At 46.4% G+C, this 27,084-nt stretch overlaps 1 protein-coding gene across 6 annotated transcripts in view; it reads right to left on the bottom strand.

Moving 5' to 3' along the window:
• The window catches only part of TIAM1 (TIAM Rac1 associated GEF 1), a 195,181-nt gene that overhangs the window by 77,300 nt on the left and 90,797 nt on the right, over nucleotides 1-27,084 (bottom strand). For 5 of the 6 annotated variants that reach the window (XM_037377658.1, XM_037377655.1, XM_037377659.1 and 2 more), the window contains 2 exons: nucleotides 13,560-13,738; nucleotides 7,273-8,252 (listed from right to left, as the gene is read on the bottom strand). In XM_037377658.1, the coding sequence (XP_037233555.1) occupies nucleotides 7,273-8,241 (969 nt within the window). In that variant the 5' untranslated portion in view covers nucleotides 8,242-8,252; nucleotides 13,560-13,738. The remainder of the gene's footprint in view (nucleotides 1-7,272; nucleotides 8,253-13,559; nucleotides 13,739-27,084) is intronic. The other variant, XM_037377656.1, reaches the window with a different exon arrangement.

Here is a 27,084-nt window from a genome sequence, read left to right as displayed (position 1 = left end):
CAAGCAGCCTAACTGTGCTTGAATTAAACAAATGGCAACATGCCTAACCAAAATCCTCGAAGTAAAACACAGGGTTAGGTTACTTTATGTTCGCTCATGCCAAGAAGAGGCAATTCTTCCTGAGAAATGTAATAGAGGGGGCAGAAGTGGGGAAGACGGAAAGCTGCTAGAACAGCAGCTTGAAATCAAAATTCAACATCTGGGGAGGTATTCACCTGAACAATCAGCTAACTTAAGGAAGCAGGGAAATGTCTGCTGTCTGGGATGAGGACTAGTCACAGGATCACATGCTGAACCTCTCTGAAAAGAAAACGTTTGAATAGAGCACTTAATTGGAAAGGATCACTACTGCAAATTGCATCCATCTAAGTAAGCACAGCCCAGCAAACAAGCAGCTGGGGCAACCTGTCTGTGATTTTTAAGTGAAAAGCACTTGAAACCAAAAACACACAGTGTATGTAGCTTTACAGGGAATACAATTATTGCCAATGGTACAAGCACTTCAAATGTATAAACGACAAAGTCCTACTGTTTAAGAAAAACATGCCTGAATAGAGCTAGATCAGATATCAGGACTGCTGATTTGCTTTCCATTGGCTTCAGACCAAGAGCAAAGGAAGAAAAACAAATTAAGATCTTCAAAAGAGTATCAAAATATTTGCTAGCAAAGACCAAAACACGTATTTTCACATGCTCCTTTCCCTGACAATATTAGGGCACAGTTCTGTGCTCTGAAGAGAGTGACTGCTATTTGCTTTAAAATATCCTGAAGAGCCAATATCTGATCTGATCTCATCCATCTAGGAAGGGCAGCCTGGTGACAGAGCAGGGAAGAACTCTGAGTGTGGGTCCCTCTGTTCAAACTTTCCTCCAGGCTCACACTGAATCTGCTTCCAGTTAGCCAGGCTATAAACAGCTTATTTGGTTTAGCCATTAAATGGGTCTGGTCATACAGACCCACTGAGAGCTGCCACGCTGGCAGCCAGCAGGACCCAAGATGTGGATTCCCAAACAGTTTACACTGGTGCAAGCTTGGGCTGCCACCAAAACGAGTGGTTACCCCTTCCCCCCCAGCTCATTTCCACCTCTTCCTTTAACTTTGTGCCCTGTGGCGAGCAGCTGTAAACAGAGATGTTTGGTTTTAATAGACTTGTTTGCCTGGAGGCTCAGCAAAGTGACCAGCTGACCAGTGCTCTTTGGGGGGATTCAGCTGCCAGAGTCACCCAAGCCAAACCCTCCGACTCGAGGATCTCCAGCTTTTGGAGGTTTGGAGCACAGTTCAGGCTGTATCCGAGACCCTGGCAACAGCCTCTGTCTGAAAGGCACTACAGGACTATGTGAACAGGGGCTCCAATCAGCGAGGTGCACACCAGTAACAACGCACTTGTAGGCACTTACTAAACTGTATGTCATTAATTATAATTTAATGATACACGACTTTGTATTTCTTTCCTTGATTCCATCTGGACTCAAACGACTAAGATTAAAGGTCTAGGTCGATCTGGTTAAGAATCATACTTGGGTTGAAAATAGCTGTGTTTTCCAGACTACAGACAGAGATGTACAGAATTACTTTTAACAGGAGCAGAGCTTTAGCTGCTGAAGATGCTCTGCCTGGAAAAACAATGACTGAGGAGGGCTACAAGAGCAGGCTCTAAGGTCACAAGCGTTATGCAGAGAGTGAACAGGATGCAGTGGAAGCCAGAAGCAGAAAATTATTTCAGAAAAGAGAATCCATGGGGGACAGGTCAACCCAATAGTCTTGGATGCATTCCTCACTCAGGAAGACTCAAATCGCTAAACTTCTCGGATGGCAAGAATGCCCTAAAGGAAAGTTCACCATGTACTCTCCCAGTTTCTTTCTTTTTCTCTTTTCCTCAGCACCTGGTATTTGGGGAACAAGGTACTGGACTATATGGTGCTCTCATGTGACTAATTCGGTGAGGTCCTTTTACATTTGAGGTTATATCCTCTATGCCACAAAACCATTTACGACAAAGTTTTACACAACTTAAAAACAAGTATCGGCTCTCTGGAGTTTAGCCATCCTACAGAGCATAATGAAACACTATAACCTGTTATAAAATTCCCTGAGATGGTAAAAAAATAATATCAACCAGAAAGATATTCTAATTTTAGACTGGTTTCTCTGTACGTCCTGATCTAATTCCCACAAAAAAAAAACCTGGTTTCATCTCCTGCATATTCTGCAAGATTTTTTTAATAGGGTTTTATTATTTTTTTTTAAGGCTAGAGATCCCGAATTCCTCCAGGCTACCTACAGAGGCCTAAAAATAGTAACAAACTTGAAAATTGGACAAAAGGGGATTTAACACGCCAAGGACATAGTCTGTGGCTGGTGCTGAAGGAGGTGCGGTTTCCAAGCCAGGCAGGAAGCTTGTTCACTCAGTTTCACAACAAACACTGGACTGGACATGGCAAAACCCCTTTGCTTTCCCTGCAGAGTTGAGGGACATCTTCCTGCTACTCCTTCTCGAAAGTTATGTAAAAAACCTGGACGGCACTACTGTAACACTAACACAGGCACTGAGCTTTCCCAAGGAAATCACAAACTGTGCTACAAAGCTCAGAGAGGAACAAGCCACCCTCCTCGTATGTCAGCGCTTGACCATGCAGAAATGCTTTGGCCACCATGTCTCCTTGCATTTTAATGCACACAGGAGTCACACCGTGCTCTAAATACTGCTTGTCAAACACCACCGCTCCCCTACAGAAGACAGTGCATGCATAGCTTCACACCTACTAGGAACTAATCCTAACATTTTTTCCCCACAAAACAAATACCAGCACTGGAAGGCCATGGAGGTCTCTGGCTTCAATGGCCACTGCCATCACCACCGCGACCATCACAAAATCTAGAGGGGGAGGAGCGGGATCTGTAGAGCTAGAGCCAGCATCAGGTAGGGCTGGCTCAGGGCCATCTGCAGCAGGCACCCATAAACAGACACACTGCTGGCACCATGGCTTGGCAAGCAGATTTTGCCTCGTGACCAGAACATCTTCTGTACATGCAGGACATCTTCACCCAACTGCCCTCGTAACGGAGTTTGAAATGTCAAAAGAGGCTCATGCCCTACGCAAGGCTGTATCCACCCCCATTTGATGGTCTAAAGAAAAAAGCAGCCAGAAATTATCCACAATGGGGAACATGGAATAAGGAAGTGGCAAGATGGGCTTGGTAGTGGCACAAAACTGTATCTCGAAGTTTCCGTTCCCCAGTTCCCCTCCTGAATCTTCAGTTAGGGTTTGTAACAGCTGGTGAGCATGTGGTTACAATTGTCTCTGAACATCCACCAGGAGAAGGAGAAGAAGGAGGAGGAGGGGGGAGTCACCCGCAGGCAGATGTTTAGCTGCAAGCAGGGCACAACAGGGCCGTTTCATCAAGTGTGGATCCCAGCAGGCAGGTTGTAGGATCCTGGGGACCTCACAACCCACAGTCAGAACAAGATGTATCCAACCAGAGCTTGTCTCCCTTAAGCAAAAATGGGTGAAAATGTCAGCCAATTAAGCTTTTTCCACCTACATCACACCAGCTCCAAAAGCCAAACATGATCCCAGCAGAACTCTCCAGGAAGCCTCGCTTCAGCAGATCTGAACCCCTAATGTTAAAATGTTAAAAAAACCAGAACTGCTGCGTGGGTGCCCCCAAGCCACCCTGTGAATATTAATTGCTTGAATGTAATTGTCTCTCCAGTATTAAAAAGCTCTCCTTCTCAATTAGTGGAAAGTGACTCCCACAGTTCAACTGAAGGTTTAAATTTGGAAGGGAGAGATTTTCTTTTCTTTTCTTTTTTTTTTTTTTCTTTAATGTAAACCACATACTTGTAAAGAACCCATGGATAAGGCACTACAACACAACATGTACAGCTGTAATTCTGGCACCTCCTTTCTGTGACACATTCAGGGCCATGTTTTTCCAGTAGCAGTGGTCAGCACATCACAAAAATTAAAGCTACGGACAACTTCAATAAATTCAGCCCATACAGAAAATAGGATGACACACATGCACGTCGCTGGACATGCATGTAACAGTGGCTGGATTCAGGAATCAAACACAAGGGCACAAGTCCATTGCTGTGGTCTCAGACTTACCCTGTGCTTGGTGCCTTCGGCTTCCAGGGACCTCTTTAGGAACTAGACTAGTCAAAAGATACCTACAAGTGACCATCAAGACCTTCCAGCACTACTAGCACCAGGGCAGGTGTGACTGAAAAAAACATGCAAATACCCCAGCTAAGAGTTTCCAAAAACTAGCAAATACAAACCCAAATTCTTGTGAGGATGGGTGACAGTGATCTGGGCAGAAACCTCCCTTCCGGCTGTGAGGCTCAGTTAGGTGACTTTGAACAAGGGGGTTACCTCTGCACTGCTAAATAACACAGGGGCGATGACAGGTCACTGGCCTGAAGGCCAACTGTGTCCGACGCCATATTACACTTGGCCCTGGGTCACCTTTGTGTGGTGGCCCTGTGACCCTAAGACATAACTATTATTTTGTGGGATCAGGACGGGGGGAGGCAGTCCAAAAGGCTGGAAAAAATATGAAAGCTCTGCTTCAGTCCATTACATTGTTTTTGCAGCGTGAAATGTTTTCCAGCATGAGGACACACACGGCAGGCTCTGGGACAACACTCAAAGTGGTCATCAACAGTGTGAAGCCCACTGAGAAAGTGCTGGAAGACTGGGAAGGGCAGAGGGAAATCAAATGCCCCAAACCAAGCCCAGGTACTGACTGGCACAGACCAACGCAGTGCCAAGGAGCACATTAACAGCAAAGCAGTAAGGCCATCGGCTCTACCTCTCAGCTCCCACCACCTCAAGTAAGGGTAACCATCAGGCTCTACTTCACGGGTGTCGAGTAAAGACAAGCAAAGTGTTGAGAGACTGTCGGACTGGGGACCTGGTACAGAGACAGGTTGGTAGCTTCCCTCCTCTCACCCCTAAGCCACCTAATCGGGTTCACCAAGGAACTAGTCCTTGTACTTTGTGTGCAAATTTGGACCTCCTTTTCGCTCTATCAAACATGTAATGAGAGTCATTTCCCTACGCTTGCTAAGGGTAAGCTTGGGCTAACATGACTTCATTGCTGACAAGTATCTCATACTTACTGTATGCTGCTAGGATTAAAGACTTGGAAGGAATTTTGACCTTTCCAAAGCTTTAATTTTGTTGAATTCATACCTGGTAATAATCACTGCTGAGACTCCTTATAGCCACTGTCTCCAAGCTCAGGAGATACATCTAGTGAAACCAGCCCCACAAAGTGATTTCCCTGGGTATGGCTGTGGCGTCACAAAATGCTACTTGAATTCGTGACTTTCACTAAATGGCTCAGAGGAATCTTCTTAATGCCAAGATAGGCACCAAGAAGAAAAACAAATGCTTTGCTGTTCACCAGCGACACTGTTTTTCTTAAATACACTTGAAAGAGGGCTGGAGGCAGCAGTTGCACCTAACAATCTCCATGAAAGCCGTTAACGTTCAAGGCTGCCAAATAACATCCTTTTTTTTTTTGTTTGCTGTTGTTATCCTCTTGCTTTTTATCCTGTACTGCCTTGATGGAGGACCAAAAGGTTCTTGCGTTCACACTGTAAAAATGCCTCTGAAAATAAAGAGCTGATTCTGAAGTACAAAGCTGCTGTTGTGGGACACTGCAGCATCTGTTTTAGCATGCCACTTTTATATTTAGAAGCAGCGTATCTCCACAGATCAAGCACAGCCGGCAAATCACTCAGCAACTCCTTCCCACCACCTCTCACAAGTCAGTGCCAGCCGACAGGGGGGCACACGCTCCTCTCACCCTCCACACCTCCGCAGCCCTGCACCTCCTCTGCGGCACGCTGCAACCTGCCTGACTCACGCTGCCCAGCCTGGTATCTCTAACGCTGGTGTCCTGCCAACAGCTCAGCTCAGCAGCAGGACATGAGCCCGACGGCCTCCGACCTTGATGCAACGTGCTGCTTTTTTCTTTTTCTGGGTCACACAGCGCAGTGGGTACACTCTGCATGGCATATGTAAGAAAACCCATGCGATAAAATCGGGGGAGCTGCTGAAGCACGCAAACTGGTGCACAGCTCTGACCATCGCACTGTTCTGTCCGTGTCCCCCGGCCATGTTTCTGAGCCAGCACCCACAGCTAGAAAACAGTGCAGTAAAAAGCACCACAGCTAGCCTCTTCCATTAGGCAACTGGACCACTGCTCTGAGAAGGTCCAGCAGGCCAGCCAAAGGAACTTAAAATGAGCACAACACGCCTGCAATGTGTGTGCAGCACGAGGCTCGTGAAGGTGTGTAGGATTTGTAGCTTCTTTTCCCTCCTCTCTAAGAATAATCTGCCACTTAAATGTAAGCAGAATTGCTGTTTGCAGCACAAGGCGGTGCTGTGTAACTCGATCTTGGCACCGCCAAGAAAAGCAGGGCAGAACATAATAAAGATGCAACAGCAGCCGTCAAAGCAAAGGTCACAGGACTGGTGTTTCAAGCGCAGGAGGGGCACCAGCTAGAAAAGCTCATCTTGGCTCTGTGCTGTCTATTAAAAGGATGAGGGGTGAAGGGTATGATGCCCTCCCTGGCTAGGAGAAGCAGCATCTTCCCCATACATCTTCACCCCCATGGTTTTCCAGTTTACGGCAGGTGAGCACCTCAGCTTGCAGGACCAGCAGTCTCCTGTGAGGGGACAGCACTGTTTCTGGGTGGCGTTTTGCACAGATGTGGACATCAGCTAATTAGAAGAGTGAAATTTCAGCCCAGTGAGTGTTCACAGCAGAGGGGAGGGGAAACACTCATTTCTTCTTTGCCTCCAGCAACGAAAGCAAGCCAAGGAGTGCTTGCATGGGTGCAAGCAGCGGAGGGTGACAGGGCAGGGAGGGCAGAGAGGGCAGACACAACCAATGTGTGCGAGCTCCCAAGTGGAGTGATTGGTTTTGGCAGCTCCCCTGGAAAAAAAAGCACTGTCAGCACGGCAAAACACGCAGGAAAATCTTTAGCTGGCAAAAGCAGTTTTATCTTTTCCAGAGGCAGTGAAGAATGGAATGGAAAAGGCCCAGAGCTGCAGATAAGGAAGGGAGCAGTGATGGGATCAAGCCAGCTCTGGAGACTGGTTAGTTCAGCTCTCTCCTGCATACAGCACTCTTCTTGGAAAGTGGGTGTTGAAGGAAAACAGAGCCTGGAAGAACCTGGAATATTTTTATCTACTGACACAGCTTAGCAAATGCCACATGCTTCCGTTTTACACAGAAGGAAAGTGCCTTACCTGAGTAGTTTTCGCCCTTCTGCCTTGCATGCTGTTACTATGGCTAATTTGTGGGTTGGTGGCCCCTTCGGAAAGGCAGTGGGATTTCCTACAGGGCAGCGTGTTGTAATTACTGTAGGAAGGTGCATCCTCAGTGGTAACTGATACCATCTTATGGCTGCCAATATCTGGGATGTCAGACACTAAATTCCGGCAGTACCCTCCAAAGGCATTTCGCGGGCCTCCATTGACAGTGGCATTCGTGGTTTTGGGGGAATACAAGTCGCTCATGGAGTTGGCACGCTGGCAGGCAACCAGCGGCTGGGGGCTACCACTGGCCTCCGTCCCCAGGGTGGCCTCAGCGTCCTTCTCCTCGGCCAAGCCCAGGATTTCCTCGTTGCTCGTTAAATGCTCCTGGCTGAGGTCGGAAAGTGAAAATTCCAGGCTGTCCTCACGCCAGATGTCGGCTGATTTCGAGCGCTTCTTCTTGAAGCTGGCCGTCTCCATGAAGTTTGTCCCGTTGGCCGCGTATCGATGTGACCTGCCGTCACCCTCTGCCAGGAAGGGCGGCTCGTCCCCATAGAGCCGGCTCTCCTCCGAGTCAGGCATGCTCTGGACGGAGGCGGCGGTGAGGACAGTGCTGCTGTCCACACTGGGGGTGACGGAGGAGTCGGTGTGATAGGAAACGGGCCGCAGGCCCATGTCCACACGGTCCACCCAGATGGGGCTTCCAAAGTCCTCTAGGTTGGCCTCCTGGGCGAAGGGCTCCAGGCCATTCTCCGCCAAGGACTGGGGGATGCTGGGGGTGCTGCTGGAGCGGGTGCTCACTTCTGAGTTACGGTGGATGATTTTTCCAGAAGAAGCATGCCGTGTCCGGCGAGAGGCTTTATTGGAGAGGCGAAGCGAGCGGGAAGTGTGCTTGCGGCCCAGGCTGGTGTGCTTGTCTCCATAGAAGGCATGCTCCACACTCTGGCTCTCCGCGTTTCCCATGGTGTCACGGTCTGCAAGGGGAGAGAGTGGGGACTGTTAAAGGCAGCAATCAAACATGCAGGCAAGAAGACACATGGACTCCCCAGTGTACCCAAAAGGGCTTTTTTTTTTTCTTTTCTTAATGAACCTGTCCAGAAACCTACACCACAGCTTCCACCGGGTCTCACAGGACATGCTGTAACAGCAGCCACTAATCCCACAGAATTCATTAAGTGAGCCAATGACCATACCAGCAAACTTACAAATACAGCTCAGTTAAAGCAGTATGTAGGAAAAAGCCAGACAATAGCTGTGTAAACGGAGAGTGTAGAAGAGGGAAGGATTGCACCTCGATGCTTGGTGTGAATGAAGCCAGTTCACCACCGAAATGCACTGGCAGTCTGTGCGCTGCAGACGTTTGCTTGACTCTTAGCATTAGCTTCATAGTTCCAGCCAACACCACAAACTCAAAAAATCAGCAGCTATTGTTGATCTGCATGTAACAAGATGCCAAAAAGTAGATGGATATATACCTTTATCTGAGATTGCACTTTTTTTTTTTTGCTAGGAACTGCGAGTTCAAGCACCAAATAGCAAAGTACAAATTCAACTGTTCGGCAGCAGGCTAATGACAGGTTTGATTTCTGGAACAAAAAAGCAGTGCAACATTAAGCAGGTACAGAGAGCCCCACGCAAGAAAGCTGTATTATGAAAAATCAATTAGCATGAGTGACTCAGACTATACAAAAATAACCTTTCCTTCCTACTCACTGTGAAGCAGATAGCTAGATCTAAGCGCTTTGATCTAGCAAAGGGAAAACCGAGCTGGAACGTGGGGACTGGGTTTCTGTCTCCATCTCCATACCTAGCCTCCTGCATTATTCAGCTGTGCGTGCCCCACCATGAAAAAGGTTTCCCATCCAGAAGGTGGGAGTGATGACCTGGATTCAGCCTTGGAAAACACTCTGAGATCTGTGATTTCACTCAACAAATGTCAGAAATATTTTATCAGTAGTATTGGTCAAAGAGCAAGAAGACAAAGGAGAAAAGTAAATGTTAAAGAACATGGTGATTCAAAAGTAAATAGGAGATCCTGAATTACACACAAGACAATTATATATAGATAAATAGTTCATAAATATTGAACAGAAATTCCAAGAAAAAACTTCCTTGTTCTGAGGTATTTCTATTAGTCTTGGCTGAAAAAAAAAGCTGCCCTGACAGTAAAATAATCTGGAGTTTTTAATTTCTTGGGGCAACTTCCTCTCATTTGACGGGATGCGCCAATGGGTATTGAGCCAGATGTTGGCAGAATTGATGTGACCATGTATTCTCCCTCGCTATCTAAACACACACTATCGCTCCTGTGCAGAACTGAATTAGCCCTACATAAATTACATAGAAAGCAAGGAACTGATTGTGCTAAACACAGGCACAGAGCTTCTGCTGTAGGCTGCCCTGGGCACGTAGGGTAGAACTGAACTTCTGCAGTGATACTTCCGACCACAATCAGAGGACTGCACTTGCTACTCTTCTACCCAGCTAAGTAGGTTGTGTCTGAGGCTAAAATTCTGTTCAGTGCTGGAGCAACAGGCACCTCCATAAATATCTGGACATTTCTGCATCTAAAATAAATATAATCGCATGTGAAGTAAACTATACCAGGAAATACCCTGCATCTACTGAAATCAACAGCAGAACTCCAATTGACTGTCATGAGACTTGGTTATCATGCATTGTTTAGAAACATAAATGCACAGAAGAGACGGAAGTTTTAATAAAATTTAAAAAAAGACAGCATTATAAATGCCTAGACAGGGTTTATTATTCCTTAAAAGCTACAGCTCTTTGATACAGACTGAACTGAAAAACAAATGTCAGCTACCTTTTGCATCTAAAACATTTTAAAACACAAAATGTGCACTTTGTCTTCCACACCGCTGTGTAAAACCAGACCTCAACGCTGCTCATCTTGCAAAAGAAATCCTCTCAGGGTAATGCTTTTTGCTGCTTTGATTCTGAGTTTCTTGCTAACCACACCTGCATTCGACAGCATTTCCACATCTGCAAAGCCCATCAGAGCATGCAGCCATTCGTCCCCAGCCTCCAGTCATGCAGCCATCACTTCAGTACCTATCTAAGGAGAAAGAACAGTTTTAAAAGTCCTCTTGAAACCCTGAATGATGGAAGAGTTCTTTACCTTCAGGAAATGCTACTGAAGGGCAGAAACATCCCCAACACACCACAGAGCGAGGCACACTTGGTGATGAAAACGCTGGGCAGTGCAGCTACAGAAAGCATCCCCGTGCCACCACCTCGACGTAGGCTCCATGCACATCGGGCAAAAGTTCACTCAGCCAAAAAGTAACAGAAGCACAAACGACTTGGCAAGGAAAGGAGCCGCAGCTCAGGCTGCATCCCGTAAGGAAATAACGCTGCTGCGAACACTCTCAGGGAAGGAGGGAAGTCTTTTCTCAGAAATGTTTACTGAGTGATTTCACACAATGAGAAGTATCTGCTAGATACTGGCAAGAAGTGTCAGACTTCAAAGTAAAGATCTGTCCCTTTTTAATTCCATGGATTGGCTCTTTAGGTGAGGACACATTTGCAAATCCAGCAGACGACTATCTATCCTGCATTAGCCCATACCTCACTCCTGCACCCAGCAAGAGGCCTCACCCTAATTCCACTGATTTCCCCAGCAACAGGTTGCAGCCCGGGTGGGTGCAAGAGGGCTGCAAGCAGACAAGGTGCAGCTAATCCAGCCAGAGCAACGCGAGACAGTGACATCCCCGTGGTCCGCCACCATCCCCAGGCAGAGGCCATCTCCCCTGGGAGATGCAGGACACAACGGGCTGAGCCCGCCTCAGGTGGAGACAGTCAACCCCACTGGGTCAAGCTGAGGGTGACCATTTGTGGGGTGCCCGAGACCAACGGCTTCCCCTGGAAGGGACCCCCATCCCACCTTCTCACCCCCATTTTCGCCTCCCTTCTGCTTTCCTGGCTCAGCGTTTCCACCAGTTACTCTGAACCAATTCAGGTGCTCATGCAGCTGAGTCCACTAAAGCAGCAGAAAAAAAATCCAGAAACAAACAAAAAGACTTTATTAATTAGTTTATTTTTGCTGAGACAGTGAGTTGAACTCGCACGTGCCAAAGGCAGCACAAGGGTGCCCATCTGGGGACACAGCAGGGCGAGGACAGGGCAGCATGGCTGGAGGGCAATGTGGGAGCCAGGGAAGAGGGGACAGTGAGTGGCACCTCCCTCGTTTTGGGGCAGCAGTGAGCTGTTAGGTCAGCTCAGGCAGACGTGGAAGGGCAGCCCTGAAGCATGTGAATTCGCACTGAAGCAGATGCCGGCATCCTCAGCTAGCAGGAGCGGGCACTGGGCAGGGAAGGGGAGCCCCAACCTCCCCCTGCCAGGGGCAGCAGCAGACACCCTGGGGCAGAAAGGTCTTACACAGCTCCAGCTAGGACTGCCAGATGCTGCTTGTCTATGGCTTAACTGAATTTAGCGCACACAATGAAAAAAATCTGTATCAAATTAAGAAAATGAGTAATGTTAATGGAAGTTGCACGCAAATGCTGTTAGAACAAAGGCTCCCCTTGTTAGCTCACCCACTGAATCCAAAGGTGACCATTAAAGACCTATCAAGGTACCACCAGGATACAACATAAATCAAGTGTGACACATCTTGATGCTTTAAACAGGTCTGTTGCACTCGACCAAGGATTGCGATGTGTCAAAATCTGTTCTGAATTATTCTCCGAAGCTAACAGAGATTAGCACACACAGACCGTGCACTGCAAGCAGAACTAGTTGGACATTTTTCAGCAGAAAATGTTGATTCATCAAAACCCAAACTTTTCGTGGGAATAGACTGCTTTTGATGAAAGGCTCCTCCGCTCCGAGACAGAGAGATTTGAAAGCTGAAGCAGGGAGACAGGCATGTCTCCTGGAAAAGGTACCAGCTCAGTGACTCAGTTGCTTGCTGAAGACGCGGAAGATCAAGATTCGTATCTGCAGCCCAAGTCAGGCAAATGAGGGGTGGCACCTTGTTCCTCCACATCCTCAAGAGGCAGCCTGACCATCGAGTTACCAGCTGCTCTGGGAAAGGGCTCTCTCTCCCAGATCTGCTCCTTCCTGGTTCAGAGCAGGGAAAATGTGGAAAATTGTGGAAGTCTTCAAGGGTCCAGGGAAGTCACCTTTTAGCCAGCTTGCACAGCAAGAGACAGTACAGGGGTTTGAGTTGTTTGTTTGTTTGTTTGTTTTTTTAAACCAAAACTTAAGTTTGAAATCAACATTAGGATATCCACAGGGAGAACACGAACTGCAGGAAAACTTTGGAAAAAAGTGTTCCCTACATCAGCTACCCTAGACAAGCAGACTGACCTCTAGCTGAACTGCTGAGTTTTTGCTGGATGAGTCTTATATGAAATGGTTACACACAAAGATGATCACATTCTAGATGACCGCTGATGACAGCCCCCTCAAAAGAATATAATTTTCTCTGCAAAGTCATTTTATTTTCTCTTCCTGTACCCCAATATTAAACATTCCTTAAAATAATTACAAACCCAAAATAATCATTTCCATTAAACCTAAGGTACTAACTCTCAAACTTGCAAAAAGTGGGCCCTTAGATTCCATAAGAAAATCTGAAATGTATTAATTTTCTAACCAAATTTGAAGCACCTCACAAGACAACAGATTGCAAATTTAAAATTAGATTCCAGTGGGAGGTCCTGGTGACAAATCTGTATTTTTCTCCTGGAGTGGAGCTTGAAGGCTGTGAGAACCAGAACAATGACTAAATCCACAGCAAGCAATGAGCCTACAGAAATAAACTTCTGCTAAAATCTGCCAGCCAACAACAAAGACTTTTACTGAACTCACAAGAACCACATAGAAAAATGTACAAGACTAATAACCAAGTGTGAACATACACATTTTATTGTAATTAAAATGTGCTTTTTCAAAAGGGCAAGAGAGAGGCTGAAATTCCACAGTAAGCCTTTGAGTTTCTTCGGAAACTCCAGCAGCATATTTAATTGTTTTCAAATCAGAACCTTTTAAGCAGCCATTTCTTTTCTGTAAGCTGCTCTCGCATATGTTAAATCATGGGATGGGCTCCAAAAAGGCCCTGCAGGCTATTCAAGTAAGGAGGAGAGAGGGAGGATGGGATGTCATCAGGAGCTGCTTGATGGCCATTCAAATGCCTTTGTATTGCTAAACGGGTGTAACCATAAACCACATGCAGCTATCCATTTTTTCCCCTCCCGCGAACCATTATACAACACAGCAAAGTCCTAAAGAAAAATATATGGACACACATGTACCTTCTGAGGCAGTACTAGTATCCAGCGCAACCTTCCCCAAGAGAGCTGTGGCATTTAGAGGTATAGAATTGCAAATGATACCAAAATGAACAGTTACTGGGACTGCAGAAGCTGTCAGCACCTGCCACTCAGCGACTCCATTACTCTCGCGTCAGAGTCTATGACTATATGCCAAAAACCTGGGGAGAAAGAGGGGAGAGAAAAAAAATCAGACAAAGGGTTAGCAGGAACGGCTATACAGGAGGACGTTCTTCTGCCAGGTCCTGTTATCACTTACCTAAGAAACGCTGTGCAATACAGCATGTGAATGCTGTGCTCAAGTTTGAATGATGAAATCTGATGATGACAGAATAAATGAAAAACCCAGTCAAGCACCACCAGCCCAAACTACAGAACACGGAGAGTTCCTCTTCCCACCACCTTGTACAATAAAAATCCCCAGAGACATCAACATGCCCCTGCTGAGGTCAGTCTGTCTCAGGCAGGGCTAGAAAACCTCAGGTCCAAAACCACACCTGCGTCTGGAGATGACTATCAAGAAAGGCACCTTCCAATAAACCAGGGTTTAACTCCTGGCAGCAAGAGGGGACCCAACTGCCCAGGGAACAGGCCCAGAACTGGAAGACCTCAGAGAAGATTTCTCTGCACAGACTGTCTAATTTACAAAAAGGGCGGTTGTACAAGCAGGGATTTCATTAACATTTTTCAAGGGCGAATCAGACATGCAGGGCAGAGCATTTACATGCATTTTTGCACATGGTGAAAGGATCATCGGGTTAATTGCATTCATTTAGGCATGGATACAGAAGACCAGTCTGCACTTATTTAGACCTAAGACAAGTCATAAGAACAGCCCTCAAGTTACGCACATGCATGCACTCGTGTGGGTACCAAATCCCAGCCCTTTCTCGGCCTGACACCGCTGGCAAGCTCCCTTGCGAGTACACCAGCTCAAGGTCCAGTCCTGTGAGATACCAAGAACACAGGCTCACCTGAGAGCTGGGTATGCTGGCCAAGCCAGCTCTCAAGCCACCAACTTCCCCTTCTCCCTGCCAAACACTGGCAGTGAAACATCAGCTCAACACAGCACGCAGAGCTCTGAGTTATAAACTTTTCCAAAAGTCTCAAGGAACAAAAACCTTGGGAGAGATTATAGATGCCCTTCTTGTTATTAGAGCTGCTTGGTGGGGAAATTGTGATCCTCACTCTTGGCTGGATTCTCAAAAGAGATGAGAGTCACCGTCTCCTTTCGAAATTAAAAACATTCTCATTTTCTTTCTCCTCCTTCATGTTCCCCTCTCCAGTCCCCACCTCCCTCTCTTCCCCCAAGCTGTTGGTTGAGATCTGAAAAACAGTTCATGAATTGCTCAGGAGCTGGCAGAAATTAATAAAATGAAGCTCATTTATATTGAAATGGACTCATTACCATACCAGCTGCCAATAATTTGCAAGATGGGAATCCTGCTGACAAACAAGGTCCTACAGGCAAGAGGCTTCCCACCTGCATCCCACCACACGACAAGCAACCCTGCGATGTGCTTTCCTCACCTCCAAATCTTTTTTCAGATCTGCCTGCTGCTGCCCCAGAAAACTTGTCCAAAGGAGAAAAAAACAGATCAGGCCAAGCGTTTTACCAAATTTTCCATCCCGAAGCAGCTTTTGAGGAGTTTGTAAGTCAGAAAAATCTGCTCCCAGCTGAAACGAACTCTGGTCACTTCTGTGAGAAACAATCTATGCCACCCGCTCCACACACTGCCTGTGCTCCTCCAACAAAAAACATACTCTTCTTGCATTCATTTTTTCAAAAGGTGGGAAGATCTAGAGTGGATGTTTACAGCTGTATACTGCATTATCCATATCCTCACCACATTCCCATACATTTGAAGAGCTGGCAATATCCTTTGCCACGAACAGATGAGACTATGCACGCACAGCTCCTCCAGAAGAGAAGGATTTATCATTACTGACGGATTCTTTCCTGAAAAGCTCTATTCCTATTAACTTTTACAACTTGTAGAGTCTTTTCCAAATGAAATCAAGTCATAGTTTTCAAGAAGAATATAAGTTTTTCATATTTCTCTTTGTCTGCCATTCATACACACTGGAACGGTCCTCACCCCCAAGCTGCCTGGTTCATCCCAGCAGCCCAGGCTCTGCTGTAGCAGAAGTTCTGGAGGTCTGCAGTGCTGAAGCAGCCTCAGACAAGGGTTTCCCTCCAAAAAGGTCTTGCAAGAAGGGATGTCCGTGTTTCTCCATCAGGAGGAAAGGCAGAAGCAAACACGAGCACAGCTCGATGGTTTGCTTCCCAGCACAGAGCCCTTCCCCGAGCAGGATGGGTTTGCTCCTGTGGGCGCTTGCTCTGTCAGCAGAGCCTGGCCAGGAGGGAACCTGACCGCACATTCAGACCACCGGTAACTCACCAGTAACTGCTCTCGGGGTAGATGGACAGTTACAAACATTCACACGTGGAACAGTTCATGTCATTAAAAAAGAAACATCAAATGAGGATTTTCGAACTTCTACACTCAAGACAAAATATTCACTCCTAGAGCTGACTCCTGCAAACATGTGTGCATACACACATACATATATATCTGTGATGCATGTATGCATGCATGTATGCCAATGTCTACATATGTCAATGCAACTCCTCTTGTTCTTTGAAAGTCTGGAAGTAGCACAGCTGTATTTATTTCATAGCCACAAAAGAGTGCCTAGAAAAATCAGGCCAAGGAGTTCCCACAGGGCTAATCACACAGCAACTTAAGTCAATCCAAACTGAGGAAGCTCACAGCAAACCACCACAAATGGATTAAATGAATGCATAGTATGGAAGAAAAATATATTAAAGGAGCACCTTGTTATTCACATCTGCTACCTGTGATTCTAGGTACAGCAAAGAGAGGTTTGACTTTCACAAGCTGGGAGTAGTTTGCAATGCCAAGAGATTAGGAAAGCAAAACAGCACACCTGTTCTCTTTTTGCTTGCTGTCACCTGACATGAACATTAATGAACAAAAACATACAGAAACTGTCGTTTTCTTAAAACCTCCTTTTCAAAGCAGAACCCTTCCTTTCCAGCAAGGAAAAATTAGTATGCAAGTATATCCCCTTGTCCAGGGAACATGAAAAGTTGGATAGAAGGATGACAGCTCTATTTTAATTCTATTTTTACTTTTTGATATTAGGATGCATCATTTTTGTCAGATTCCAAATGCAACTGCAGATGCGAGATCAGTTGGTCATTCAGTAAATCCTCATTTTGAGAAGGCTTGGAGAAGCTCTCGGTAATTCTACCATAAACCATCAGGATGTATACACATAGACAGAAAGCAGCAGTCATTTCGTACAGAAACTATTTAATATTAATCAGTGGCTCTGGGCTGTATTCCCCACCCACAGTCCCAGTTCCATGCCATTGTAACTCCAGTGTTCGATCCTGTCTCCTGAGATGGAGAATCAGGCCCTTTATTTGTAACTGGAGGCCACATTTTGTTAGCCTGTATTACCTCTAGTTAACATGAATTGCTGCCAAAATCAATCTATCAAATCATCCACCCCGAGAAGAAGGTAAATGCTCTAGTATGCTCCAGGGTCCTGGTGTGCTGACAACTCTGGCTCTTCCCGTCCCATGCCCCTGGGGCACCCTCCACAAAATGAAACACTGCAACCCACAGGAGATGGGTGGGTGGGTGGGTGGCTGGAAGGAAGGAAGGAAGGGAGGGAGGGAGGGAGGCTGCTCTGTACCTAGATCTCTGTCTGAGATGGCTTTCTGTGACAGGGCTGGATACAAACAAGGTTGTAGGGACCATCCAGACATCAGCAAGAATTGGTCAGCAAAGCTGCAACTGCAAAACCTCTTTGCAGCTGTCCCACTAACACGCAACCTCCGTGTCTGTCACGGTTAGGAGAACAATGCTGGGTGAGCGTTCCAGATGAAGAGGAGGGGAAAGAAAAACAAACCCACGTTCTCTTTGTGGAGAACTCATAAAGGAAAGATGTGGGAAGCCTTGTTCCTCCAGCTGTAGCACCACACCTATGAGAATTTCTAAGGGAGGAAAGAAAAGGCAAAAAGAGAGGGAGGGAGGAAGGTCCACCAGACCTAAAACTTCCATATACCTGACAGTCAGCCATCCCCAAATCCCAGCTAAAGACAACAAAACCAGAAGCACGGCACTGACAAAGCACCATGGAGCCTTGGTAATAAATTAATGGAAGATAAGAGCAGGTAGCCCAAGGGAAAGCCCCTCTTCAGGGTCTCTATATTTATACAAGGGGATGTGAATAATTGACACGGCTGTGGGTTTGTTTGGTTTTTAATCATTTTTACAAGTATCTGAATGTGTTTTTAAGTCATTCTCCTTCCCCTCCCTTTTATTTTTAATGGTGGGAAAATCCCCTTTTCTTCCCTAGGGGAAATCTGCAAGGTTTTACTCGTTTACAGAAAAGGGCAAAGCAGGGGAAGGATTCTAATTTCAGATCATCAGACACAAGTAAATCTATGGGAAGCCACAAGGGCAACTCCCTGGAGCCTGTGGGGCAGATGAACAGCAGCTTGCGCACTGCGTCCTGGGAGCAGAGGGGTTTTATAACCTGCTCCGGGGAGCTGCAGCCAGCACTAAGTCACGAGGGAGCTGCAGGGAAGAAGGAGCCCACTTGGCCTTCATGAAGGACGAGAATGAGAAAGGTAGCTACAAGGACTGCATGTGCATTTATGTGTTACTTAAAAAAGTAAAAAGAATGCCCAAAATGCAGCTGAAATAAAAATAAGGTGCGGTTTGTTTGTTTACCTTTAGGTTATACATTATTGTTATTACACTTTGCTTGAAAAGAACTTCACGGTTGTGCCAAATGAGCAGAAAACTGCTGATACACAATGAGGATGGGACGTGCCAAATGCTTTAAAAAACCCCTTTATTTAGAATTAACAAGAAACTGTTCAGACCAGGAGACAGAGCCCCAGACTGATCCATCAGAGCTCTCACCGTGCAGCTGAGGATGGGCAGCTGGAGGAGGGAGGAGGGAGAAGCGGAGTGGGACATGGCAGACTGTTCATGCACAGAAGAATCACCTTGTGCCACAGTCTCGGCGATAAAAATTGAAACTCTTGGCTTGAGTGACCAGGCAGATGCTGAGGCAGGATGTGAAGGATTAAAATGCTGTGGAAAAAAATTAAGGCCAATAATTCGGGGAGGGGGAATTGGAGAGGAAGCATTTAGTGTGTATCCTCACTTAAGCACAGAGCTGAATAACCTGATTTTCAAGCAGTGCTGAAGACCTCACACAGATCATTAAGATAGTGCCTGAGATATGAAGACAAGTATCTAATTTTAGATACCCCAACTTAAGTACCGGGGAGGGATTCCAGAGGTCTACAGAAAAACAGGTGGCAAATCAAAACTGGGCAAACGCACGATCAGAGCAGCTTTCACATTTTCGTTGCACTCACTCTGACAGAGAATGAGGTACAAAACCGTTTTAAAGTATGCTTTATAATTAGTAGAAAGGACGTAAAAGTAACAACTTCCTTCATGAGGCCACAAGGGAAGCATAATAAGGAAAAGTACTGAAACAGAGGATGTCCTTTTAAGTTTATAGCATGCCTTGCAGATGTTTTGGTACCAGTTTCTCTCCCCATGAGCTCCTACCTTTAAATCAGTACCTCACAGGATTCAGCCCTCACTGAAATTGTTTGCCAGGGCTAGTGTGCCGGGCTAGGGGGGAGACGCGCCAGCAGCAGGGCTCGATTCCTGCCCGGCAGCCTGCCTCATGTGCACCCCGGGCAAGCCAGAGATACTTCCCACAGCTCCTTTTCCTCTGTGAAGTGTGAATACAGCGCTCTCATCAGCTGCAGAAAGACCCAAGATGGCCATATCCCCGATTTAAAAGGGCACTGGGTGACTCCAAGGAGGGATGCCATGTTTAACCAGCAGAAAGCACACGTTAAACATCCCATTCTTCCTGAAAATAAGAGAGCTTATTGCCTGGTGTGTCAGCAACACCACAGTCTGGTTGCTCTGGCGGGACAGGGCCAGGCAGAGATGTTAGTGGGACAGGGCGAGGTGCAGATGCTTGGGACAGCAGTTCACCCAGGCCAAAAAATAGGACTGCCAGCCTCAGCCTGCACTGAGTGCTCCCACTGGTGCTGCCGGAGGGGATGGGAGAAACAAAAAGGAGCCCCAGGTGAAGAGGCAGCCCTGCTTCACAAAACCCAACACTGGGAATTACAACTGCTGTTTATTCAGAGCCTGGGAGGAGAGGAGAGGAAAGCGAGCATATGACCAAATGGCTGCTGTTTTCACCTAGTGTGATGGCATCAACCGCAACAGAGCAGGTTTCTCAGCCTAGCATTACCATAGTATAAGACCTTGCTGTTCCTCCAGCAGAAAAAAAAGAAAACATCCATGCAAAACTCGGCTGGTCTGCACCAGCTTGGCACTGTCGAAGTTAAATTAAGCATTCAGATTTTATCTTGCACGTCCTGACAGAACCTGATCACTCAAACGCTGTCGCAGAGATGTATCCACATTGCAGTTAGGTTTATCTGGGTCTACCGGTTTTAGTCACAACTCGCACATCACATCTCCTGACACAGCTCCTGCTGATAGCTCTTCCCCACGGCAGGAACACACAACACCAAAGGCCGCAGTCTGGGTGTTGCTTCTTTAATTAAGAGGGGGCAAAACCCATGAGGGATGGTAATCCCGGGGGAAGACACCCTCAGGGCTCAGGGGGTGAGCCCCCCACCCCCGGAACAGGCCAAGGAGCAAAGAGCCCTGCCATGGAGTGGGGAAGACAACCAATCGGCAAATGTTTTTGAGAGGAAAAGCCAAAACTACCAGAAATCAGGCTAAGGAGGCTTTGTGATGGAAAGCTGAAGCCTGTCACTGAACCAAGCCCTGAATGTGGCCTCAAAATAAAATGAATGTTATGCCTTCATTTTCAGTAAGGGCATGGGGGAGCAAGGCACGTAAATCACCACATCTGAGGTATCTGAGGAGCAAAAATCAAAGCGTTCAAAATGTGACAGTCAGCAGGAGTTTTGAATCTGCATCCCAAAGCTATGAGAAAAGCAGTGCAAGCAACCACAGGGATATGGACAAGAATTTTTAGATTAAAACCCGTGGATCAGGATCCTGCCCGAGACTGGAGAACAAGTGATCCCAGCAATGACATATCCATCTGTCTGGCCTCAATGGCATGCAAGGCTGGAGAGCACATCTGAGAGACAGAACAGGGAATGACATGGGAAGGAACGGGAAACCGAATAAAATGCAGTATGGGTTGTGGCATGTTACTCTGCTTTCTCCAGCAAAATGACCTATTTTCCAGGGGAGGAAAGGGCAGAAGATACCTTTCCAGGAAACTACTAGTTAAGATGAAGATGACAAAAACTGGCATAGGAATTATAATATGCATAAGAAACTTTGCAAAGAGGCTGTGCTGAAAGCAGAATTATCTGGCTAAAGGAACCAGGTTTTTTAATGTTTTCAATGATGACACACAAAGTAAAAAATGTACCAGTGACTTGTGCTGATGACACAAAGCTAGAAAAAGTCACAGTACAGAAAAACCTTTTGTCTTGTATTGATCCCAGAGGACAATAAACTCCCGATGTGATAAAAATGATGAAAAAGCAAATGTAATCAAAAGATGCACCAAGCAAGACTTGCCCAGGAGAAACAGGAGTCAGTGTTGCCACAGAAGACATTGACCTCATCTGGAATAACATGTGCAATCCTCGTCATCCACGGCAAAGGTTAATACAGGCCAGACTACCTTCAAGAAAAGCAAGGCAGACACAATGAAGCATTGAGCTTCACTCTGAGAGGTGAAAACAACAGGATTGTCTCATGTGGCAAAACAAGAGGCTACAAAAGGATGTGATTTATGTTCACAGGCAGAAAAGGGTAGGTTAAAAAAATCATAAATTCAAATAGTTGTATTCATAGTAATTTCATCCTAACAAAACAAGCAAGGCAAGGTTAAAATAGCCTATGCCTTCCTCCCGCTCCCTCTCCCCTTCACAAATGGCCTCAAGTCAGGCAGCAGTCCCTGGTACTCGGCTCAAGCAGAGACCTGCCTAAAAGCAGCCAGCCCCCAGCATGTGCATGGAATCTCCCATGACAAGAGATGCACAGCAGGCAGGTCCCCAGCTGGCGCTGGCCCCGGGAGTTGAAGGAACAAGCCAGGGCAGTCTCTCTCTCAGACAAGTGTCAATGGACAAGGACTGAAGACTACCCAAGTTTTGCACAATTAATTCTCTTAGACAGCTTGAACTTTGCCTGTGGAATAACAAAACTGCAGTCAAATGGGAACCAAGCACGTAGCAAAGAGGCAGCTCTGTGCACCAAGCGACCCCAGTGGATCCAGCTGACTTGTTCAGATGATTACTGCCCTGGATTTCACGAACTGACCAACTTTAGTGGGATCCAGGGAGCACAGTTGCATCAAGGGAGAGAGCTCGTCCTTTCAAAAGATGTGAAACTCAAGCTGTTCCTGAGCAATATGAAAAAAGTAACATATTGATGCTTTGGACTGATCTTCTATAGTTTGGCAGCCACAGTAGTTGGCTCCAGTTCTCTGGCTTTGCAAACTATGGTCAATAAAGGTAAAATGTTGTTGCTGGCACACATAAGCTACCTGCAATTAGTGCAAAGCCAGCACTGCCAGATGACCAGCTGTGGGTCTTGTACCTTCGAGCTCCTGACATCCTACAGAGCAGAATGCCAAAAAGAGCTTCAGTTCTTCTTCAGAAAACCATTCAACAAGTGTCACCAGAGAAGGTGCAAGGAGAGGTCTTCCAAATCCTAGGTGAGAATTTTCCACCACCAGGCTCTTATTTTCTCTTAGTGCCTCAATATTTAAAGATGATACAAAAAGCATAAGCAACTAGTTACAAGACAAACTGAGGACACCTGTTCCAAGAACATCCAATAATATAGTAACTCAAGAAAGCCTCCTGTGAAGGTGCGTCCCACAGGAGAGGTGAAAAATGGAGATTTTGGGCTCATCAGACAGAGGACTTCCATCTGTATCTCCCTGGTTTTGGAGGAGTGACATCCTCTTGGGTATAGATAGGATGGAAAGCAGCACACGGCTGCATGCACATGTGCAGCGGTGAGGGTGGGGAAGCCACTCTTTTTCTTCTTCAGTAGTCTGTCTCACAATTAAGTTTTCAGTTAAGAATGCTGAGTGAATTTAAGTCAAATCTGTAGTTGTAGCGATCACTCAGAGCCTCGGATCCTGCCACGTGTCTGCCTAATCCTGCCTGGGAGCTCCAACGATGCAGTATCACTTGACTATGGCCCTCCACTGCTTATAACTGGCTCCAGAGTTTCTTAGCTGTCCCAAACTCACAAACCACATTTCAGTGAATAAGCCATTCACCAGAAAAGAAAAATTGATTGCCTAGCCTGGAGTGAAACATTACTGGAAAGTCACCCAGCAGAGCAACTTATTAGAGCCAGCTCTACAGATGCCGCCCAAGTGAAGCACAACCAGAGCGTTGCTGGAAAACTGCTTACTGTCAGCTCTGGTTCAATGCCTTTTTTATAAAAGAAGGTCACTAATAAAATGTTCTACCTTAATATTTATAAGACATGGTTTTTCTTACCTGTAGCAGTTACTGTGGGGTATAGTCACATAAATGAAATATAATACGGTGCTAAAGCATGAAGTGGGATTTTTTAGGAATTTTAAAGCATGCATTAGAAATGCAAACCTCTCACAAAACAATAGCTGTACCTCTTCAAAAATGCCAGGCTGGTGAAATATCAGCCACACCACCAAATGAAGACACAGTAAATCTACACAGCACTTGATATTTTCAGCAGTTGTAAGTGTCATTCCATCATTTCAATGCTTCACGCTGCTACGTGGCCCAAAATAGTCCTAAAAGAAAATAACCAGTTTCCTCTTTAAATTTAAAGAGTGGTAGATGATTTTAGTAGTGAGAAAGCTACTGATATTTTCTGTGGCATCATTCCCAGCTCAAATGAAAATAAAAATTGCAGTAAATGTACACACGGTGTATTTGCAGACACACTGACCATATTCACCTATGCCCACACTGCAAGTGAATTATGCAGCCCACCTGAGCTCACAACAGTTCCTGAATTCACATGAACGGCACCTGTCGGACAAACGGAGTGATCTCCAAGCTGCAGGAAAGGACCACACGTGCCCAGTAATTTCCCAGCACCATTTTTGTCTGTATGCACACAGCCCCCACTGTGTTACCAGACAAAAGTAATTTTTACTCAAATGAATGTTAAAAATAGCATCAGGGAGCCTGAATTTCAGTCCTCTTGAAATCCATGTTTCCTCTGTCCTGTGCCAAAGCCACCAGGAGAGGTGACTCTCCCGTGCCTTCTACTCCACCAGCAGCTGCAGCCTCACTGTACCTCTACGCTGATCCTACAGACCTCGGGTAGAAGGAGTAACTTCTTTTTTGTAGCGAGTGGATATACGTCCAAGACAAAGAGAAGACTACTGCCATTTTAAAGGGGAATTTTAAAGGGAAGCCCTTTAAAGAGGGGCCACAAGAGAGAAGCAAAGGTCATCTTTACAACTGAGCTAACCAAAGACTCCCTGGTTTTGCAGTGCTGCACCAGCCTTTGCACCTCTTTTTGCAAGACAGCATTCTTTGTGCTGGTTCAGAGGTCCTTACCGCTGAAGTTTTCAGACCGCTAGTACAGAGTCTGCCCTACAGATGCTCTGGTGACCTCTGGGTGTTTTGTCATTACAGACAGTCTTCCCTTCATAAACCATCACCTTATCACTCAGCACTGATGGGCTGCACATCTCTTAAGGACACGCAAGAGTGAAATCAAAATATCTCAAATGCAATTCCCTCCTCCATTTATTTACTTGGTTTTTTCCCACCACTTTTCAGAGTCAACATATGTACATGAAAAGAGGAGGAGGGGGGAAAAAAAGCCAATATTTTGCACTTTTATCATTTACAGTTTTCAACCAACTCCTACAAAGTCTCTCTCAAAAAGTTATCTTCTGTACATTAAAGGAGGGAAGACAGCTCTGTGCGGTGCAGGAATCTAAGCAGTCTCAAAATTGAGGCCAGATCTACATTAAAAATATTTGCCACCACAGCTATGTCAGTCACAAATTTGATGGAGCATGGCCTCTGGTTATGCCTGCAGAGGCCACTGCAATACAGTTATAGGAGCAAAACTGTGACATGACTTATAGTAAGACTTTTTTTTCCCCAAAAAAAAGAAAAACAAGCTTAGAGTAAGCTCTTCCAGCAAAAGCACTGTTTTGCTGGCGTAAGCGCCAGCCGCATGAAGAAGGCTTTGTACCACTGCAAGGAGGCTGCGCTGGTGCACCACACTGGTGATGTGCTGTTAAAAGGTCTCTGGCTTCGCTGCACCCCGCTTCTGTGCCGGCCCTCAGCAGCGCGATGCTTTCCTTCATTCCTCTGCCAGCCAGCCCGGCTGCTCTCAGCTCCCTAAGAAGGTAAAGTCACTCTTTTCTCCGTCGGTCCCTGTTGCGCAAAACCTGGGCTGCTCCAAGCAGCCTCAGGTCGTTGCAACACTCGGCAACACAAATGCTCTCCTTTTTGCGATACCACAGCCGATTGCTTCTTGTCTGCGAGGCTGCCAGCTTCTGGCTACGCCAAGGGTGGGCAGAAACGTCAGGTCTGGTAGGGGAAGAAAAAGTGTCTCCCTCCACAGTGCTGACACCATCCTTTTCTTCAAAAGGAAGCTGTTGAGCTTATGCATACCGGTCTCACTCAGAACAAGCTGCCACACGAGTGATCCAGCAAGCCTCCCGCCTGCAGAAATAACAGCTCTCTTAAACACTTTGCCCAAAAGCCTTAGTGAAATCAGTGGCAAATTAATTCAATGGGCTTTGGATCAGGCCCCCAAAGAAGTAATCAGGTTTGAAGTGTCGCACGCAAACCCAAAAAGTTCAGCCCTGCTTCTGCCATTTCTGAATTGCAATAGGAAATTCTTCTTTGCCTCATGCACATAACTTTCACACCAAAAAAAGAAAAGGTAAAAGGGAGCAAAGAACAGAGAAACCAGATGCTATTTCTCTGACTTTTCTAAAAAACATTTCCTCAGTGGTCATTTTTGGCACCCTTTTCTGGCCCACAGTCCCCCCACCAGCTGGGCTGTGTGTGAGCTTCTAAAGCCAGCACCACTCGCCCTTCTCTCGGGGGTTGTCCCACGAGGGTTTGGCTGTGGGGAAGGCTCCTTCTCCTCCTCCTTTCTCCTCCTCCTCCTCCCCTTCTCCTTGCTCTGCCCCAGGAGACCTGACAGCCTTAGTGAGGAGGAGGAGGAGGATGAAGCAAAGGCAGCAGCGCCTGCTCCCCTCCCCGGCTGCCAGTTCCCAGCATCGCCCCAGGTAGCAGTCCCAAGGCAGCACATCTCACTTTTCCATTTAAGGAAAAAAAACCAAAAAGTCCTTCAAAGGAAACTCACAGTAAGCATTCTGACATTTTGAAAACACCTTTTTTAACATCTTATATACAGGTTTTTTTAAATACCTGAAATTCCCACAGCAGCTACGTTCAGGCAGGAAACCCAAAAAGCAACCAAACACTCTTCCTTCTCTGCAAAAAGTGTTCATTGCTTTGACAGTCAGAGACAACGCAGGCTGGAGAAAAATCACCCCTCCTTTCAGCCCTCACAGGCTGTAGCATCCACTACACCGTCCTCCTGGTGACATCTGTAAGGTTGCAATTAGCCACCTCTATTTCTGTAATCTTATATGGTGTAGCAAACAGTAAGTCCATTAACTGTGACATTTTTGTGGGATTTCTGTCAGGTCGTTTGTTCAGGAGGCTTACACGTACAAAAGATACAGAAACCTGGTGGGCTTCCTTTATTCACAGTGTTTCAGACAGATCCACCAACTTGCAGGGTTCATTTAATTACTGATTAATAATTATGTACACAGGCAGTAAATAGCTTTTAAAGATGATAAAAACATTTGAAGAGTAACTTAATGTTCAAAACAAGAGTGACGCTCCTCCAAGCATCACCCGAAATCCCGCTGCACCGATTAATAGGTGGGATATTGTTTAGCCTGACCACTTATCAGCACAGCAGGGAGAAGTAATTTAAACCAGACATGTCTGCAACGCGTTTGAAATGAAACAAATAAAATATTACAGCTGGAAATGTGGTTTGAAGCCAGTTTCTACCACCCCCATTCACCATGAGCTCTGCTTTACCTGGAAAAGTCTGAGTGATTTGACCAGATGGAGGAACAGCGGGAAGAAGGTGGCTTTTGGTGCAGACCTCATTCCCTGGGACGGGGTGGCAGGGCAGGGAAAGGGCTCCATGCACCACCGGCCCAGCGATTTAGGGCTCAGCAGCAAGCAGTGTGGTGAGTGGGGGATGACCCCCAGGACGGGGACAGGGACGGGCACTGGTGTTGCCCATGGGTACCAGTTCTGCTTGTTGCCACAGCTGGAGGAAAGGAAGCAAACTGCCCCTCGCCCACCTTGCCCCTCTCCATCTCAAAGCAGAGGCTGTGCAGCAGCCCCTGTGGG

This window comes from Falco rusticolus, chromosome 2, assembly GCF_015220075.1.
Source record: "Falco rusticolus isolate bFalRus1 chromosome 2, bFalRus1.pri, whole genome shotgun sequence".
Classification (NCBI taxonomy): domain Eukaryota; kingdom Metazoa; phylum Chordata; class Aves; order Falconiformes; family Falconidae; genus Falco; species Falco rusticolus.
The sequence above is the reverse complement of the archived record's forward strand: the minus strand, read 5'-3'. Positions and strand labels throughout refer to the sequence as shown.